Source organism: Physeter macrocephalus, chromosome 19, assembly GCF_002837175.3.
Source record: "Physeter macrocephalus isolate SW-GA chromosome 19, ASM283717v5, whole genome shotgun sequence".
NCBI classification, from domain to species: Eukaryota; Metazoa; Chordata; class Mammalia; order Artiodactyla; family Physeteridae; genus Physeter; species Physeter macrocephalus.
This window is the reverse complement of record NC_041232.1, coordinates 61,309,682-61,326,978: the sequence shown is the minus strand read 5'-3', so window position 1 is coordinate 61,326,978 and position 17,297 is coordinate 61,309,682. Positions and strand designations below refer to the sequence as shown.

The 17,297-nt window shown below is 44.6% G+C and overlaps 1 protein-coding gene across 21 annotated transcripts in view; it reads right to left on the bottom strand.

Annotated features, from left to right (window-relative positions):
* Positions 1-17,297, bottom strand: part of KATNAL2 (katanin catalytic subunit A1 like 2) — a 152,879-nt gene that overhangs the window by 77,793 nt on the left and 57,789 nt on the right. For 18 of the 21 annotated variants that reach the window (XR_008615921.1, XR_008615922.1, XR_003677146.2 and 15 more), the window contains 6 exons: positions 10,685-10,851; positions 9,330-9,372; positions 5,505-5,622; positions 4,302-4,400; positions 2,025-2,123; positions 1,738-1,815 (listed from right to left, as the gene is read on the bottom strand). Coding sequence is in view for 14 of the 21 variants with exons in the window: in XM_028480062.2 (XP_028335863.1) it covers positions 1,738-1,815; positions 2,025-2,123; positions 4,302-4,400; positions 5,505-5,622; positions 9,330-9,372; positions 10,685-10,851 (604 nt within the window). In the remaining 7 variants the exon portion in view is untranslated. Of the gene's footprint in view, positions 1-1,737; positions 1,816-2,024; positions 2,124-4,301; positions 4,401-5,504; positions 5,623-8,011; positions 8,182-9,317; positions 9,373-10,684; positions 10,852-17,297 lie in introns of those variants that run through there. The other 3 variants (XM_028480054.2, XM_028480064.2, XM_028480063.2) reach the window with 3 other exon arrangements.

Genomic DNA, 17,297 nt, shown 5'->3' with positions numbered 1-17,297 from the left:
CTTTCTTAGGAAAAGCTTGGCACACAGTGGGGATTCAACTACCTTGGAGTTCAAGGCATCCATAGATAATAGCAGTATTTCTTGCCTTCTAGAGTTGGCACTGAATTCCACGTGGTACTGTTTAAGTTCCCAGTAGGAAGTCCCTCCTTATATCAACCAAAAGTTCTCAGGACTCAGCAGGACTGCCTCAGGAGCTGATGTGCTCCCATCCCCGTCAGCATTCAAGCAGGGTCTGCCTGACTGCCTCCCACTGTACTGTGGGAAGGGTTCCAAATGGAATCCTTTCAGGCCACTTCTACTCTACAACTTTATCATCACTAGTCCTGGTATCCTTTTGCAAAAACACTAACAAGACTATTGATTTGGGGGTATAAAAATATTTTTCTCTGCTCTCTTACGCATCCTAATTACCACAGCCTGGCTCACTCCCCCATCCTCTCACTGGCAATAACTTCAGAGCTGGTCTTCCTATCTCCGTGTCTTTGATAGCCTTCCACACTGTCATCAGAACAAGCTGTCTAAAAGTACATTTGATTGCCCCATTCTCCTGATGGACGGCTTTCGAAGGTTCCCAGTCTCCTACAGACTGACTCCAGCCCTGGGTCCTGTTCACAGCACCCTTACACGCAGCAACCCTGGCCTCTCTCTCCAGCCCATCTCCCACCATTCCTTGCGTCCCAGTTGGCTCCTGAGAAGCACTGCACAAGCGCTACAATTTCACAGGTCTGTACCTTTGCCCAGAACGCACCCCCCCACCCTCTTCTACTCTTTTTTCATGTGGCTATTTCCTGTGTATCTTCTTCCCTAACACTTTCCCCACTCCTTGGCGCAACAATACCCATCCGTTATGCTCTCAAAGTGCACCTTGCCCGTGGGACGAGAAACCCTTATGGGCAAGGACTGCGTTGAGTCGTTCACCTTTGTGTTTCCAGCCACCAGCACATGCCTGACACATCAGAGGCGTGCAGGGGATAAATGCTGGGCTGAAAGGAGACCTGGGGGACCTAAATGACCTCAGAGCAGCTGTAAAGTTCTTGCATCATTTTAAACATCTCTCTGAGCCTGTCTAGGTTTCAGTCTTTCATTAAATACGAGATCACTGGAAATTAGAAAAACCTCCTATAAACTCAGGAATCTATTCTATTCCCAAGGAACTTGCCCAAAGTCACACAGCTAGAAAGAGGAGGATCTAGGAATCAAATCCAGGTCAACCTATTCCACAGCCTGTGTCGTTAACCATTAGACTTCACCGTCTTTAGGTCCTGGGAGCCAATCTTGAAAAATCAGTAGTTTGGATGGTAAGCTCTTTCCTACTAATCTGTTTCTTCATGAAAATTTCCAATTAGGAAATCAGATTTCCAACATCTCTATTTCTAGGGTTCGACTGTTTAAACAAGATGCAGACGTGCTCTTTCCTTCTCTGAGAGGCTTTCTTTCCTTAAGTCTTGGCTTGGCTCTAAACCCTTTCACCTGTCCCTTCCACTCTAAGTCTTTTTCTCTTTGGGTTTCCTCGGCGTCTATAGTGAGATGGTGGGCTTTTTATATCGTAATTTTACGATTCTATAATTTATTCATCATGCATTATTGTGCCTCTAAACAATATGAGTGCCTCGGCAAGTGGGGGCACTTTATAAATAAATGATTATATTTATTGTTATTAATAAAAGCAGCAGCCCACAATGCTCCAGGAGCCCCAATCCACCTCTGTAAATTTGTGAATTGAATATCAGATCTTACCCGGCTCACCACGGCTGCCAATTCTCGCATCTCACTGTTCATGCCAATAAATGCACTCAGAGGTTTCAACAATCGTTCCTGACGATGGGAATAGAAAGCCTAACGTTACAATATTACTTCATCACTTGGGAAGAAAAACAGGGCACGGATCTCCAGGACACAAATGGTGGCAGGTTGCTATGAACTTTGACTTGATCTCAAGGTTTCTCTGGACTCAAAATTATATTCCCAACGTTCATCTGGATTTTGGCAGTTTGCAAGATGAACGTCCCATCTTAGCCACTTACTGAAGGGTCTGGGTTACAGTCGAAGCTGTTCAAGCCAAGTTCGCTGGTTGCTCCTTTTATGGCATCTGTGAGCAGCCCTCGGAAGTCAATGATTTGGCCCTGAAAGGGAGTAACAGTTATTGAAACGGCTGTTAAAACATGAGGGGAGACTAACCTTAATGGCTCATTTTCATTAAATTAAGACTGGCTCAATCTTCTGGGTTTGTCAAGGCATCATGTGCCTTGGTATGTAGCGCAAACTTAAAGCCTCAAAAAGAAACTGCACTAATAATGAACAAGATGATTTCATCAAGTTGGGGCACTCTAGGAAAAAGAAACAAGTTATAAAGAAATTCTTCAGAATGGAGTTGGTTTGGATAAAATTCCCAGGCATTTGTCATTTCCTGACACACCATCTGCTTCCTACATGTCTACTTCCCCTGTATTGTCTCGTCCTTTTTAAACATTCCACGCGCAGGAAGACCTCATTGGCACAAGAATATTGATAGCTCCTATTTATGGACTACACTGTACATTTACCACTCAGGAGACTGCCTGGCACAAAACAGGTGTGCAAGGTACTTGTGAGGATTATTTCCAATCCTTCTAACACTTCTGCTAGTCGGGAGTGGCATCCTAGTTTCACAGGTGTGGAGGTAAGGCCAGAGAAGTTAAATGATCTGCCCAGGGCCACACAGCTAACAAGTGACTTAAGACCAGGATTCAAACCCAGATATCTGTCTCCCCTACACATACTCCTTCTGTCTCCCCTAGAGGCAGAATGAAAAAGCAAGGATGCCTGTAAAAAATAAAAGACAATAACAATAGCCAACATTTACTGAGTGTTTATTATGTGCTGGGTGTAAGACTAAGGCACTCCATTCATCATGACCTTGGAAGTGGGCACTATGATTATTTCCATTTCACAGATGAGAGAAATGAGGCTTGGAGAGATTAAACAACTTGCCCAAGATTCACAGCCAGGAAGGTCTGACCTGGGGTTTGAACCTAGGCAGGCTGACTCCAAAGCTAGTGCCTTTGGAAACAGCACATCTACAAAATTTGCACGGGGGCTTGGGAATCATGAAGCTAGGGGCTCTGAGATGGCGATGAAAGACCCATTTTGGAGATAGGCCCCTGACCTGATATGCCCTCGTTCGGCTTATGAAACGCTAGGGAGAAAACCGTCCACAGTTTACCCTGAGGACATTTCTGCTGCAAAGAGAATTTATAGCCAGGTTCTTTCAAAGGTTAAGTGCTGGGTTAAATAGCCCCTTCCTTGACCTGATCAGAAACATCCATTCGTATTAACATGAGATGTTCATGAGAGCAGCACTGCTGGGCACACAAGTGACCAAAAACGTGACATAGGTAGTGACGGTGAGCAGGGAAGTATTTCTCCATGGGCAGCAGTGATTCGAATGTGTCACCTCCAGGAATCACCCATATAATCGAGGCCCTAAAAGGAGCCAGTTCTGGCCCATGAAGCGGCTCCCCTTGATTTCAGGGAGATGCTCTCAGTTCCCCTCCCAACACACACACCCAGAGTTTAGTTTGCCGGAGAAGAGCTGGCCAGAGGTAAGTCAGCAGTCCCGTACGATCGAAGAAAGAAAGATGACTCAATGATATTCAACCGTGAAAAGTTATCATCAGAGAAACACGTTAGTGTCGATGCTGCTTTTTATTTCCAATTGACCCATTTTTATCTACCTTTGGCCTACAACTACCCAATATGGGTCTTTTCTGTTTGAGAGACTATTATTTACGAATCAGGACATGAGGTTCATTAGGAAAGGGGTAAATACCTATTGAGGACAAGATCAACCTTATATCAACTGAGGTTTCACGGTTCACATGAAATTACGTTCAAGCCGGGAGCCATATCTCCAAGGAGAAAGGAACACTGCAAGACAACTCCTACTGACAGGGCAGAAAAGAATGAGTGCGAGGCCACAACTCCTTAGGTAATACAGAGCACTTGGTTACTGTCATCACAGAATTTTTAAGCTGAAAGGAACCTTAGAAGCCATCTCTTCCAAACCCAGCAATTTACAAATGGGAAACTGAGCCCCTTGGAGAAGGGGCCGTTCGTTCAAGTCCATCCACCCAGGAGGGAGATCCAGACCAGCACCTCAGGGTCTCATCCTCAGCCAGTCCCTTCCCAATTCACCCCACAGCCAACCTTTGAGCATCACGTATTACCTTTCCTCTTTGACAAATGTAACACTTAAAATTGTTCACTTTCAAAAAGAAAAGGGAATTCCCCCATTTAGTGTTCAGTTCATGAGTCCCACTTACTTTTGGGGGGCGGACGTTTTCTTCTCCACTGCTTTTGTTGATTCCAGATGTGCTTAAGCCAAAGTCAGCACTCTCCTTATGAGTGTGATTGACAAGCTCCTGGAGAAAGAGGAAGACGGTGAGAAGTCAGCTGCGGAAAGCAACTTCGAGATGCTGGCTGCAGCTGCCCGTCCCGTCGCCCCACACCATTCTGCAAACGGGGGCTGCCATGTGCGATTCAACCACTTCTGTGCAGACCCAACAAGATGAATAAGCTCTGCCTGTGCCAGGCAGGAGGAGCTGTCCCAGGAAGCCACGGGCTCTGAGAGGCACAAGCAGTGGAGGAAATGGCTGGGCCTTCACCCACGCCCACTCACTGGCCTGTCTTTGCTCCTCGGGCCAGAGGTATTTGTGGGCAGGGGCGGCTGAGTTTGGAGATGCAACATAGTCGACAGTTAGCCAGCCTCCTGTGGGATTCATCCTGCCCCCTTTCACCTCCCCTCCACCTGAGCCAGTTTGCGACGGCCAGGACCACACAACCTCCTTGCAGGTGAGAGAGTCCTTTCGACCAACTGAGTTTTGTGATGATGCCTTTCTATCCCGCCAGACCGCTTTGACATGCATTCTTCCATTCCTCTTCACCATTTCCATTAGTTCTCTTTCCTTTGAAACCTGGTATGTTTTGTCCTAAACCAGAAGGTTCTTGGCATGGATTTCACCCGCCTGCTGGGCTCTCTCCTCTTGCTACCCACCTCTTGTGGAGGTCTGGGGTGGTGACCCACCGTGTGCGCCTTGGAGAAACCCAGCAGGAGACCGTGAGGCCCAGCCACACCCGAGACTACACTGGCCTACACTTGGGATCCCAGGGACGCGCTTCAGGACAGGTAGAGCTGGCACCTACAGTTTCCTCAAGCGGGAGGATTGTGCTTCGTGAGGACCAGGCCCTCCTGCTCTGACTGGGCCTAGGACTCACCCCTCAAGGCCTGTCACCCAGCACTCAGACCAGCGGAAAGCTTGTGGGGAGGAAGGAGAGTCCTCCTTCCAGATGAAGAAACGTTAGGAAGCCTGGGAATCTGCCCGTCCTTTTAACCCAGTGTGCTGGAAGAAAATCTACAATTTAACAAAATCAAATTGTGCTCAATAAACAAATAAATGTGACTTTTTTCTTGGGGCTGTTTCTCAGCCACCTGCAATTTTACCAACGTCGAGTAAAGCCGGCCCGACCTGTTTAGGATGCTCCCTGTGGAGGGGCTTGGTGCCCCCTGGCTTCCCCACCGTGGTTTTGGACCGTGGCCTCTGCTCGCTGATCTTGGGAAGATTTTGACAACTGTCGCTCATCACTCTAGAGGAGGGAACAAAGACCATGGTGGAAGTCCTTTTAACTGAATTTGAGGTAGCTAAACACCTTGCATAGTGCATTTCAAGAGAGTTCTGGAAAGATCTGCAGATGCAAGTCTGTCTGCACTGTCCTCCCACTCTGCCCAGCCTGGCCCTGTCCCTCTTCAGTCTATCCGGGTTCCTCCAAGACTGGGCTAGAGGTTCCATTTCCTCCTGGAGGTCCCCGACACCCTCTCTTCATTTCCCCTTCACATCACCTGGCTTCTACAGATAGCTTTCTATCCCTAAGAACACACTGCTCTACAAGCACTCCTCCGATGTTTCTTCCCACCTTCCTTAAAGAATAGCACTCAGACCAGGGGAAGGGTGCAGGGGAGGAAGGAGCCCTCCTGCTCAAATTAAGAAACGTTAGGAAGTCTTGGGCATCTGTCCATCGTTTCAATCCATCGTGCTGGGTGCACCCTGCCTACTGCCTTTCAAGCTGCGCACAGCCAGCATCAAAAGTGGCTTGTGGAAGGGAGGCAAAGTTCCCTCATCTCTGCTGTCACAGATCATTCATATTTAACAAATTTTCACCATATATTGTTCATTTGAGGCAAAATGAACTGATGGGGCTGGAAGTCCCAGTGGTAGCTAACTCTGGTGGAGACGGGGAGCCTTGCCTGGAAGGGGGCCCGCCTGGGGGTGGGACTTGTGGTGGTTGAAAGAGTATGCGTGCATTTGACTGTGTTTTTGTCATACATCAATTCAAAGGTAAAATAAACCTGTCGCTATGTCCGCATAAGTAGACATGGAATATTTTCAGGGAGGCGATGATATCCAGAGAGAGGCAGGGTGTGCTCGGGGGACAGAACATGAGCTCCCCCATGGGAAGTTGTTTGGCTCTCGTCCCTCACGTGAGGAGCATTTATAGGACGCTCGCTAGAAGTATTTCTCCCCATGTTCTAAGTGGTCTCACAGAGCTGCTATTTCAACCCCATTTTTTTTGTAGGAAAGAAAAAGTTGCTGGTGTCTAATATAAACGCATAGTTATTTGGCCAGCAAGACCACCCACGCCAATACCACCACCAATGTCCACTTGTGGTGATCCCAGTGTTGGGCCCACTGGGGTGAGTGTCATAAGACGTGGACAACTGGCAGTTTCTCAGGGCATTTGTCTTTCATCTGTAACCTAGGAACAAGAATGTCTGTCCCTTAGGCATTTTGCTGGCACAAAAATCAAATATCTATGAAATGAGTGCCAAGCATTGTACAAGTACAAACCTTATGAATAGAATTGATTTAAATGAAGGAGATATATATATATATATACACACACACACACACACACATATATATGTGATATATATATAAGACGTGCCTAAACATCCTTGTGAGGCTGGCGAGGAACTGGGAGTCATTTTCCCACTTTGATTTCCCGCTGGAGGTAACTGATTCACAGATTTGCTTTGACATGACCAAAGACAAGTGCGCCAATGGACAAGCAATGCAATTCATTTCCAATCAGCTCTAAGGATTATAAAATTCTTCCGAATATGAAACCAAATTCACCCTGCTTTAACTTTAGTCACCAGTCCTTGGTGTGCCCTATGGAATTCCGCAAAGAAGGCCCAATCCCTCTTTAGAAAGTGAAGACTGCCACCGAGTTGTTCTAGGCGCCCACCCCCACCCCAAGTCTTCTGCTCTTCAAGCTAAGCACCTCCAGTTGCACTCCTAAGGTTACCTGGCTCCCAGAGTCGCCCTCATCCTGGTCATCTTCCCTTTGTCCACTGTCATCTGACTGGAACAGAGTCACTTCCTACTTTTTGGACGCTGTGTTTCTATTGATGAGGCCCGAGACCACATTGGCAATCACATCATACTGTTCACTCACACTGCATCTACTGTCACTCAGATTTCTAGGTCTCAGATTTTGTAATAAGGGAGCTATTTGTTGTGAATCTTTGATTAGACCTTAAACATTATTTCATTACGGTTCATCTTGCTACTTTGGACCCATCTCCTAATTTGTCACGATCTTTTGGCATCCTAATTCTGTCATTCGTCACACAAGGTAACCTTTCCTCCTTTGGGTCATCTGCAAATCTGTAAAGTCAGAGCTTGCTCTCTGGTGTGCGATGCAGGAATTAGGAAAAAGCACTTTCATTTGTTAATAACCAGTCTCATGACACAACCTCTCATTTCAATAACTAGGTTAAGTAGAAAATTATACACAAACACCACGCATCACTTTTCTAGTTATCCTTCCTGACGCCAACCATTTGCCATCCAACCTCGATGGTTGCCATGTAGAAACAGCTACCCAGAGAGGGGCTGAAGAAGCCCCCAGCTGTCCGATGCCACCATGCTCCAGCCTTAAAGGGAGGCAAAGGGCTCCAGGGACACTCACTCACAGAACATTCTGCCAGGTAAGGAATGCTGAGGAAGTTCCAGACATGAATGTGTGGCTGAAAAGCAATCAGAATCCAAATGCGCTCCAAAGCTGCCTCTTAAAATGCTCCTCACTGTTTCTGTTCCCAAGTAGTTATCATTTATTACCAGAGTCTGACCAGCTTTATGGAAACTATAAATAAAAGAAGAACACTTTGGTCAGAACAGTAAACCTGCTCCTAAAGAATCGCACAAAGCAAAGGCAGCCTCAGGCTGAGCATCACCGTGAGTACCACCACGAAGCAGGCTCGGGCTCCACAGCTCTTCCATAAGCGACGTCAAACACCTTCGCTCGTAAAAGGTGAGGTGTCTCAGTCCCTTCCTTCTTAGGCTGCAGTCAAGGGACTGGAGTCACAGAGCAGACAGCCCAGTGGGATTCGTGGAATTCACAACACTTCTTGATGGCCTAATGAGTTGCTTATGATCACAATCTAAGTTTTCTCCTTTCAATTGCATTCTAAGATTTTAAAAAATTTTGTTCACTGCCTGAGTGGCTGTGTGGCCCCTACCGGAAGCCCACTTCTACCTTCCCCTGACGTCTGGGCTTTATTGTAATAGCAAAAATCCACAGGCCTTGATGCCCCAAAGCTGTGCCGTCCAGGGCATTTCTGAACAGGCTCCGACGACAGGGGTGTGGTCTGGAGTGAAGAGAGGAATGGGATGGACACTGAGGCAAGACTGGGGGCCTGTGTCAACCCAGGATGGTCAAGAGACAGAGGGGGCTCTAATCAGATACCCCAAGTGCCAGATGAGACTTGGATTTGAGAAGCTGGAGAAAGAAATATAAGGTGAGCATGAGAAAAGGAGTGGAAAAGATAGACCTGATTCCCTTCAGACAGTCAGGACATGTGATCTGGAGAGCACAAAGAAATGACAGGTACGATTTGAAAAGGGAAAATAATATTTCTTGGGTGCTTACAATGTGGCAGGAACTCACTATGTGTCAGACTCCCGCTCCAAGCTTGTAAGTAGCAGAGCTGGGAGCTGAACATGGGTCTTTTAATCTCTGAGGTCCATACTTTTCATACCACCCAGCCTAGAAAGACAGAGCATCAGTGGATGCAATTCTTTGTGGTAAAACCAGAGAACCAACAGACCTTGGTCCATGTCCTGAACATCTGCAACGTGAGGGGAACCCGTGGCTGGGTCCACCAAGGCCACAGGACCACAGTCTGGTATTGCTGGTAGGCAGACATGGAGCTGCACTAGAGAATCTTCTGGAAACAGATCCCACAAACTCCTAGAGTTGAGTTGGTCAAGATGAATTACCATTTACTTTACCTTCTGGTCTTCCCTCCACTTCTTTGTGGTAAATTATTTTCTGCTGTGGCAAAACAAATATTGGGAGGAAAAGGAAAGATTTAATTTTTAAGAAAAAGCGATTTTTCAGGTATGTTTGTCCTTTTACATTGTTCTTAAAATGTGTGCTACATCCAGAAACTCTAAGCTATTCTCATCCAGAGAGGAGTGGAATTACCTACCGGTGAAAAGAAAGAAGCCCATGCTTCCCAAGCATTTCCACACAAGGGTCCCAAAGACCTCAGATATTAAACATGTTGGAGACCACAGACTCAGTGGCACCTCCAATGTGGGCTAGCTTTATAGTTACCATTTTATTAAGTTTTCATGAACCTGACACCATTTTGCTGTGGTCCCTGGGACACCAGGATGATTGCATGAGCCTGGCAGGGCACACTTACCAGTCTATTCCGCCTGTTTACCTTAAAAAAAAAAAAAGACACTGTGTCCAATATCCCAGGAGAGTGTGGTTCCAAGCTAGAACTAGCATTCTAGATATCAGATCATGTCAATAACAGTCCTGGTGGCCCAGTGGTTAGGAGTCAGTGCATTTTCTGCCAAAACCCAGATCCAACAACCAGCCAAGGATGTGGAGCTTTGAACCCTGCATTGGAAGGGAGCTCAGATAAAACACCACCCTCTCAGAACACCTCCAGCTCTGAGATTCAGTGCTGGCTATTTTTAATTGATATTCCTCTTGGTTTCCTGGTCCCCACATGAAATGTTAAAGTCTGTGGCTTAACAAGTGCCTTGTAAACAGGACAATGATCTCCCTTGGTTTATAATTACTTCCCCCACTTAGAGACTTCTAAGTCAACGTCACTACAAAACACAGGGTCCTAACCTTAGAACCTTCCTCCAGCCAGCCTCCTTGACTGTTAACCTATACTGGGTCTTTGCATTATATTGATCATTATCTGGATTGATGGCTTTCAAAAGCATTTCATTATCTATATATGAGCTATTAGCCTCACCAATACTCATTTTCCTGTTATTTTCAAGATAGATAATAGGTCTTCCCAACAAGAAAAACGTCTTCTGTCATTTATTGTCTTCCAACAGCTCTTTTCATCTCTAAAGAAATGAAAGTAATGTTGATCTTCTAAAAAGTACCTGTGACACACTGGGGTTTTGCTTTCACTGCCCTAAATCATACAGTCCTCAAACAAATGCCAACGTGACAAAAGGGACATCAATGTCCAGATGTCATGTTTAAGTTGTCTGCACTGGATCTAAGAGAGGCTACACAATCCTTCTGGTCTATTCCTTCAGTGTAGGGTGGGGGACATCATCTATCTGGAAATAAAATGAGGAAGAAACACGAAACTTAAAGATACCTGTGTCTGATGCCTTTTTGACAATTTTGGGGTATTTCTGAAATTTTACAAAATAATAGCTCTCATATTCCATCAAAATAGTTTCAAGATCAACGTTGTCACAAACTTCAAAGCGTCGTAACCCCAGTTTAGTTTCTTGCTCCAAAGCATTGGCTGCATCGATATATCTGGCCATTTCACAGAAGAAAGAAAAAATTAACTCTAGGTAAAAACAATAAAGGCAAACAGGCATCATAAGTCCAAGGAGACTCAATACAAATAGTAAGCTTATATTAAAGAGTACATCAAATGAAAACAAGAATACATGAGGTTTGCCTATAGAGTAAGAAGCCCCACATAGGTTAAGTATATCCAACTATTGTCTTTCAAAACATTTTGGAAGTACTTAAAAGTCAAATAAGTAAATCAACTAAGAAAATGTCTTGTAATTTACTTTTACTCATTTTTAGCCAAAGATGATTATTTGCCCAACTTGATTACTTCTTTATTTACCAGTATTCGTTTTAGGTAACATTTGAAAATTGATAAAACCCCAATTCAACCCCAACAGACAAGATTTGCCATCATTGAGGCAACTCAAAAGAATATGTCATGTGCTCTAAAGGGAATTCCAAAAATATGTTGATCAATATCACCAAGGAAATTTAGTATAAGAAGACATCATCTACTTGGATGTATTGTGTTTCTGATAATTTCTTCATCAGTCACAGATTATACTACCAGGTGCCTCTGCATGCATGTAGTGTCATCACCATGGGTTTCTCACTCATTTTTAACCTGGTCAGTTGTAAGGCCATATGACTTAAGTGGTCTTAGCAATGAAGGCAAGCTCCTCTGAAAGTGGAAAAACTCTCTGGTTTTAATCTGAGTCCCTAACTTCTTTTAAAACCAAAAATTCTCTCCTGAAAAATGTGCAATACGCACAAATTAGCATACAATTCCAGGAGCTCATCCAAGGACCTCAGATTAAGAATTCTCATTGCAGTTAGAGTTCTTTCTCTCTGATTTCAAATCTGGGAAGGTAGAGGAGAAAACTTTTTTTTATTATGCTTCCTTCCCTGTCCCAGATTCAGATCAGTTAGAAGATTGGACTTCCTTGAAAGAGGTTGCCGTGGCTATTTCCAATGACCTTGCTAACTTTAAAGAATTTGCAAACATCAATTGACACTAGTCTGTCAGCTTCTATACTTATTAATGGCTCACCACGCTTCTACCCGATGTCTTAATCCCCATTTTACAGAGAGAAAAACTAAATACATTTTTTACTAATAATTTTTGTTTAGTATGATGTAATACATGTTCATTTAAGAAAACACTAGAAAATACAGATGAGTCAAAAGAACATTCTACTACTCAGAGATAATGACTGTTAACATTTTCTCTCTTTCCAAACATTTTTTAAATGACTATAAACACATATACTTACATATATGCCCTTGTTTAAAAAAAAAAAAAGGAAGATGGGAACCTACACTATAGATTGCTTGTATATATAAAGATTGCTTTTATTGTCAGCAATATAAAGATTGCTGACATCACATTACATTCTGAACTCTTTCCAGGATCATAGGGGGTATTTTGTTCATTTGGGGGGGGGGAGTCTTTTTTTTTTTTAACATCTTTATTGGACTATAATTGCTTTACAATGGTGTGTTAGTTTCTGCTTTATAACAAAGTGAATCAGTTATACACTTACATATGTTCCCATATCTCTTCCCTCTTGCGTCTCCCTCCCGATCATAGGGTTTTGACTTAAACAAAAATTATAAGAATACATGATGGGGGGCGGAGTCAAGATGGCGTATTACGAGGATGTGGAATTCGCGTTTCCTCACAACTAGGGCACCTACCAGACACCGGAGGGGGGCCATGGACACCTAAGGGGACGGGAGGAACCCCCAGCGACCGGGTAGGACGTGGGGCGTAGAGGGAGTGCAGGGGGAGGAGAAGTGGAGGCGGGACGGGAGTGGCGCCCGAGGGGCGGCTGGGGGAGGGGAAGGGATCCCACGCCCAAAGGGGGAAACTGGGGAACACTGGGAGGGCAGAGGATCCAAAGGGAGCATGGCCAGGTTTCCCCTGCCCACTTAGGCCCCCAGGAACCTGCTGAGATCCGGGCCTGATCTTCTGCTCACCTAGGCCCCCTCCAGCCACGCGGGTCCTGAGGGAGTGGGAGGGAGGGAAGGGGGAGCAAAAATAAAGGCTGGACCTCCGGGACCGGCACCCCTGAGGGGTGGCTGGGGGAGGGGAGAGTTCCTACACCCAGCGGGACCCACCCACGGTTAGGGGTCCAGAGGCAACGGGGGGAGGGGCGCGAAGGAACGGAAAGGAACGGGGCCAGAGCTTTCCCTGTCCATTTAGGCACCGGGAAGCCTGTTGGCCTCCCGGGCCTAATCCTCTGCCCTCGGAGCCTCCCTCCTGCTGCACAGAGCCCTAGCCCTGCCCCTACACCCCCACCCAGGACCCCACCTCTACACTCGGGGACCCCCTCCAACGCTCTGGGCCTAAACCCCACCCACACACCCTCACCCAGGGCCCTACCTACAAACTCCGGAACTCCACACTCTAGAGGCGCTCCTTTCCACGTGCTGCCTCTCCCCTTCCGCGCAGGTCCTAAGCAGAGGCCCCGCCCCACGCCTGACCGTCGCCCCACCTAGGCCCCACCCCCAAGGCCTTTTCTGGCTGCATGGGTCCTGAGCCTAGGCCCCGCCCCATGCTCAAACGTCACCTCCCACCTGCCTAGGTCCCGCCCCACCCCTAAACCCCACTCCTGCCTAAATTCCAACCCACCTAAACTCTGACCCCATGGCCAAGGCTTTTTTTTTTTTTTCCTTTTTTCGTCTTTTACTTTGGGGTTCTGTTTTACCTTGTTGATTCATTGTTGTTGATTCTTTTATATTTTTATTTTTCCTAATAAATCTTTTATTTTCCTAATTTTCTTTTTTATTTTTTTTTTGCGGTACACGGGCCTCTCACTGTTGTGGCCTCCCTCTCCCGTTGCGGAGCACAGGCTCCGAATGCGCAGGCTCAGCGGCCATGGCTCACGGGCCTAGCCACTCCACGGCATGTGGGATCTTCCCAGACCAGGGCACGAACCCGTGTCCCCTGCATCGGCAGGTGGACTCTCAACCACTGTGCCACCAGGGAAGCCCCCCTAATTTTCTTTTATTCTTCTTTATACTTTGTTATTGTTCTCTCCTTCTGGCTTGTCCTCCCCCGTTTTTATTTTCTTTTTTTCTGTTGTGCTTTTATTTTACCTTGTTGTACTTGTTTCAATTATAGTTTTATTTTTCCTAATATATATTTTATGTATCTAATTGCGGTACACGGGCCTCTCACTGTTGTGGCCTCCCTCTCCCGTTGCGGAGCACAGGCTCCGAATGCGCAGGCTCAGCGGCCATGGCTCACGGGCCTAGCCACTCCACGGCATGTGGGATCTTCCCAGACCAGGGCACGAACCCGTGTCCCCTGCATCGGCAGGTGGACTCTCAACCACTGTGCCACCAGGGAAGCCCCCCTAATTTTCTTTTATTCTTCTTTATACTTTGTTATTGTTCTCTCCTTCTGGCTTGTCCTCCCCCGTTTTTATTTTCTTTTTTTCTGTTGTGCTTTTATTTTACCTTGTACTTGTTTCAATTATAGTTTTATTTTTCCTAATATATATTTTATGTATCTAATGTTATTTTGTTTTTTATTCTTTGATATTGTACTGCTCCTTTTTTTCTTTCTTTCTTTTTTTTTTCCATGCCGCAAAGCTTGCAGGATCTTGGTTCCCAGGCTGGTGGTTGGATCCAAGCTCCTGTGGTGGGAGCTCTGAGTCCAAACTGCTGGACTAAGAGAACCTCAGACCCCAGGGAATATGAATCAGAGTGAGTCCTCCCAGACGTCCTCATCTCAGCACCAAGACCCAGCTCTATCCAACTGAGTGCAAACTCCAGTGCTGGACATCTCAGGCCAAACAACCAGTAAGACAAGAATACAGCACTACCCAACAACAAAAACAAAAAACTGAAATGACAAAAAAATATGTTACAGATGAGGAGCGAGTTAAAAACCTACAAGACCAAATAAATGAAGACGAAATAGGCAACCTAACTGAAGAACAACTCAGAGTAATGATAGTATAAATGATCCCAAATCTCAGAAACAGAACGGAGAAAATACAAGAAACATTTAACAAGGATCTAGAAGAACTAAAGAGCAAACAAACAGTGAGGAACAATGCAATTACTGAAATTAAAAATACTCAAGGGCTTCCCTGGTGGCGCAGTGGTTAAGAATCTGCCTGCCAATGCAGGGGACACAGGTTCGGATCCTAGTCCGGGAAGATCCCACATGCTGCGGAGCAAATGAGCCCGTGTGCGACAACTACTGAGCCTGTGTGCCACAACTACTGAGGCTGCGTGCCACACTACTGAGCCTGCGCTCTAGAGCCCATGCTCCGCAACAAGAGAAGCCACCGCAATAAGAAGCCCGCACTGCAACGAAGAGTAGCCCCAGCTCTCCGCAACTAGAGAAAGCCCGTGCACAGCAACGAAGATCCAATGCAGCCAAAATAAATAAATTAAATAAACAAATTAAAAATAAATACTCTGGAAGGAATCAACAGCAGAATAACTGGGACAGAAGAATGGATAAGTGAGCTGGAAGATAAAATGGTGGAAATAACTGCCAGGGAGCAGAATAAAGAAAAAAGAATGAAAAGAATTGAGGACAGTCTCAGAGACCTCTGAGACAACATTAAAAGCACCAACATTCGAATTATAGGGGTCCCAGAAGAAGAGAAAAAGAAAGGGTCTGAGAAAATATTTGAAGAGATTATAGTTGAAAACTTTCCTAACATGGGAAAGTAAATAGTCAATCAAGTCCAGGAAGCACAGAGAGTCTGATACAGGATAAACCCAAAGAGAAACACACCGAGACACATATTAACCAAACTATCAAAAATTAAATACAAAGAAAAAACACTCAAAGCAGCAAGGGAAAAGCAACAAATAACATATAAGGGAATCCCCAGAAGGTTAACAGCTGATCTTTCAGCAGAAACTCTGCAAGCCAGAAGGGAGTGGCAGGACATATTTAAAGTGATGAAAGGGAAAAACCTACAGCCAAGATTACTCTACCCAGCAAGGATCTCATTCAGATTTGATGGAGAAATTTAAACCTTTACAGACAAGCAAAAGTTAAAAGAATTCAGCACAACCAAACCAGCTTTACAACAACTGCTAAAGGAACTTCTCTGGGAAGGAAACACAAAAGAAGGAAAAGACCTACAAAAACAAACCCAAAACAATTAAGAAAATGGTAATAGGAACATACACATAGATAATTACCTTAAATATAAATGGATTAAATGCTCCAACCAAAAGATATAGACTGGCTAAATGGATACAAAAACAAGACCTGTATATATGCTGTCTACAAGAGACCCACTTCAGACCTAGGGACACATACAGACTGAAAGTGAGGGGATGGAAAAAGATATTCCATGCAAATGGAAATCAAAAGAATGCTGGAGTAGCAATTCTCATATCAGACAAAATAGACTTTAAAATAAAGACTATTACAAGACAAAGAAGGACACTACATAATGATCGAGGGATTAATCCAAGAAGATATAACAATTTTAAATATTTATGCACCCAACATAGGAGTACCTCAATAAATAAGACAAATGCTAACAGCCATAAAAGAGGAAATTGACAGTAACACAATAATAGTAGGGGACTTTAACACCCCATTTTCACCAATGGACAGATCATCCAAAATGAAAATAAATAAGGAAACACAAGCTTTGAATGACACATTAAACAAGATGGACTTAATTGATATTTATAGGACATTCGATCCAAAAACAACAGAATACACTTTCTTCTCAAAGTGCTCATGGAACATTCTCCAGGATAGACCACATCTTGGGTCACAAATCAAGCCTTCGTAAATTTAAGAAAATTGAAATTGTATTAAGTATTTATTCTGACCACAATGCTATGAGACTAGATATCAATTACAGGAAAAAAACTGTAAAAACTACCAACACAAGAGGCTAAACATGCTACTAAATAACCAAGAGATCACTGAAGAAATCAAAGAGGAAATCAAAAAATACCTAGAAACAAATGGCAATGAAAACACGACAACCGAAAACCTATGGGATGCAGCAAAAGCAGTTCTAACAGGGAAGTTTATAGCAATACAATCCTCCCTCAAGAAACAAGAAAAACATCAAATAAACAACCTAACCTTACACCTAAAGCAATTAGAAAAAGAAAAACAAAAAAACCCCAAAGTTAGCAAAAGGAAAGAAATCATAAAGATCAGATCAGAACTAAATGAAATAGAAATGAAAGAAATGATAGCAAAGATCAATAAAACTAAAAGCTGGTTCTTTGAGCAGATAAACAAAATTGATACACCATTAGCCAGACTCATCAAGAACAAAAGGGAGAAGACTCAAATCAATAGAATTAGAAATGAAAAAGGAGAAGTAACAACGGACACTGCAGAAATACAAAGGATCATGAGAGGTTACTACAAGCAACTATATGCCAATAAAATGGACAACCTGGAAGAAATGGACAAATTCTTAGAAAGGCACAACCTTCCGAGACTGAAC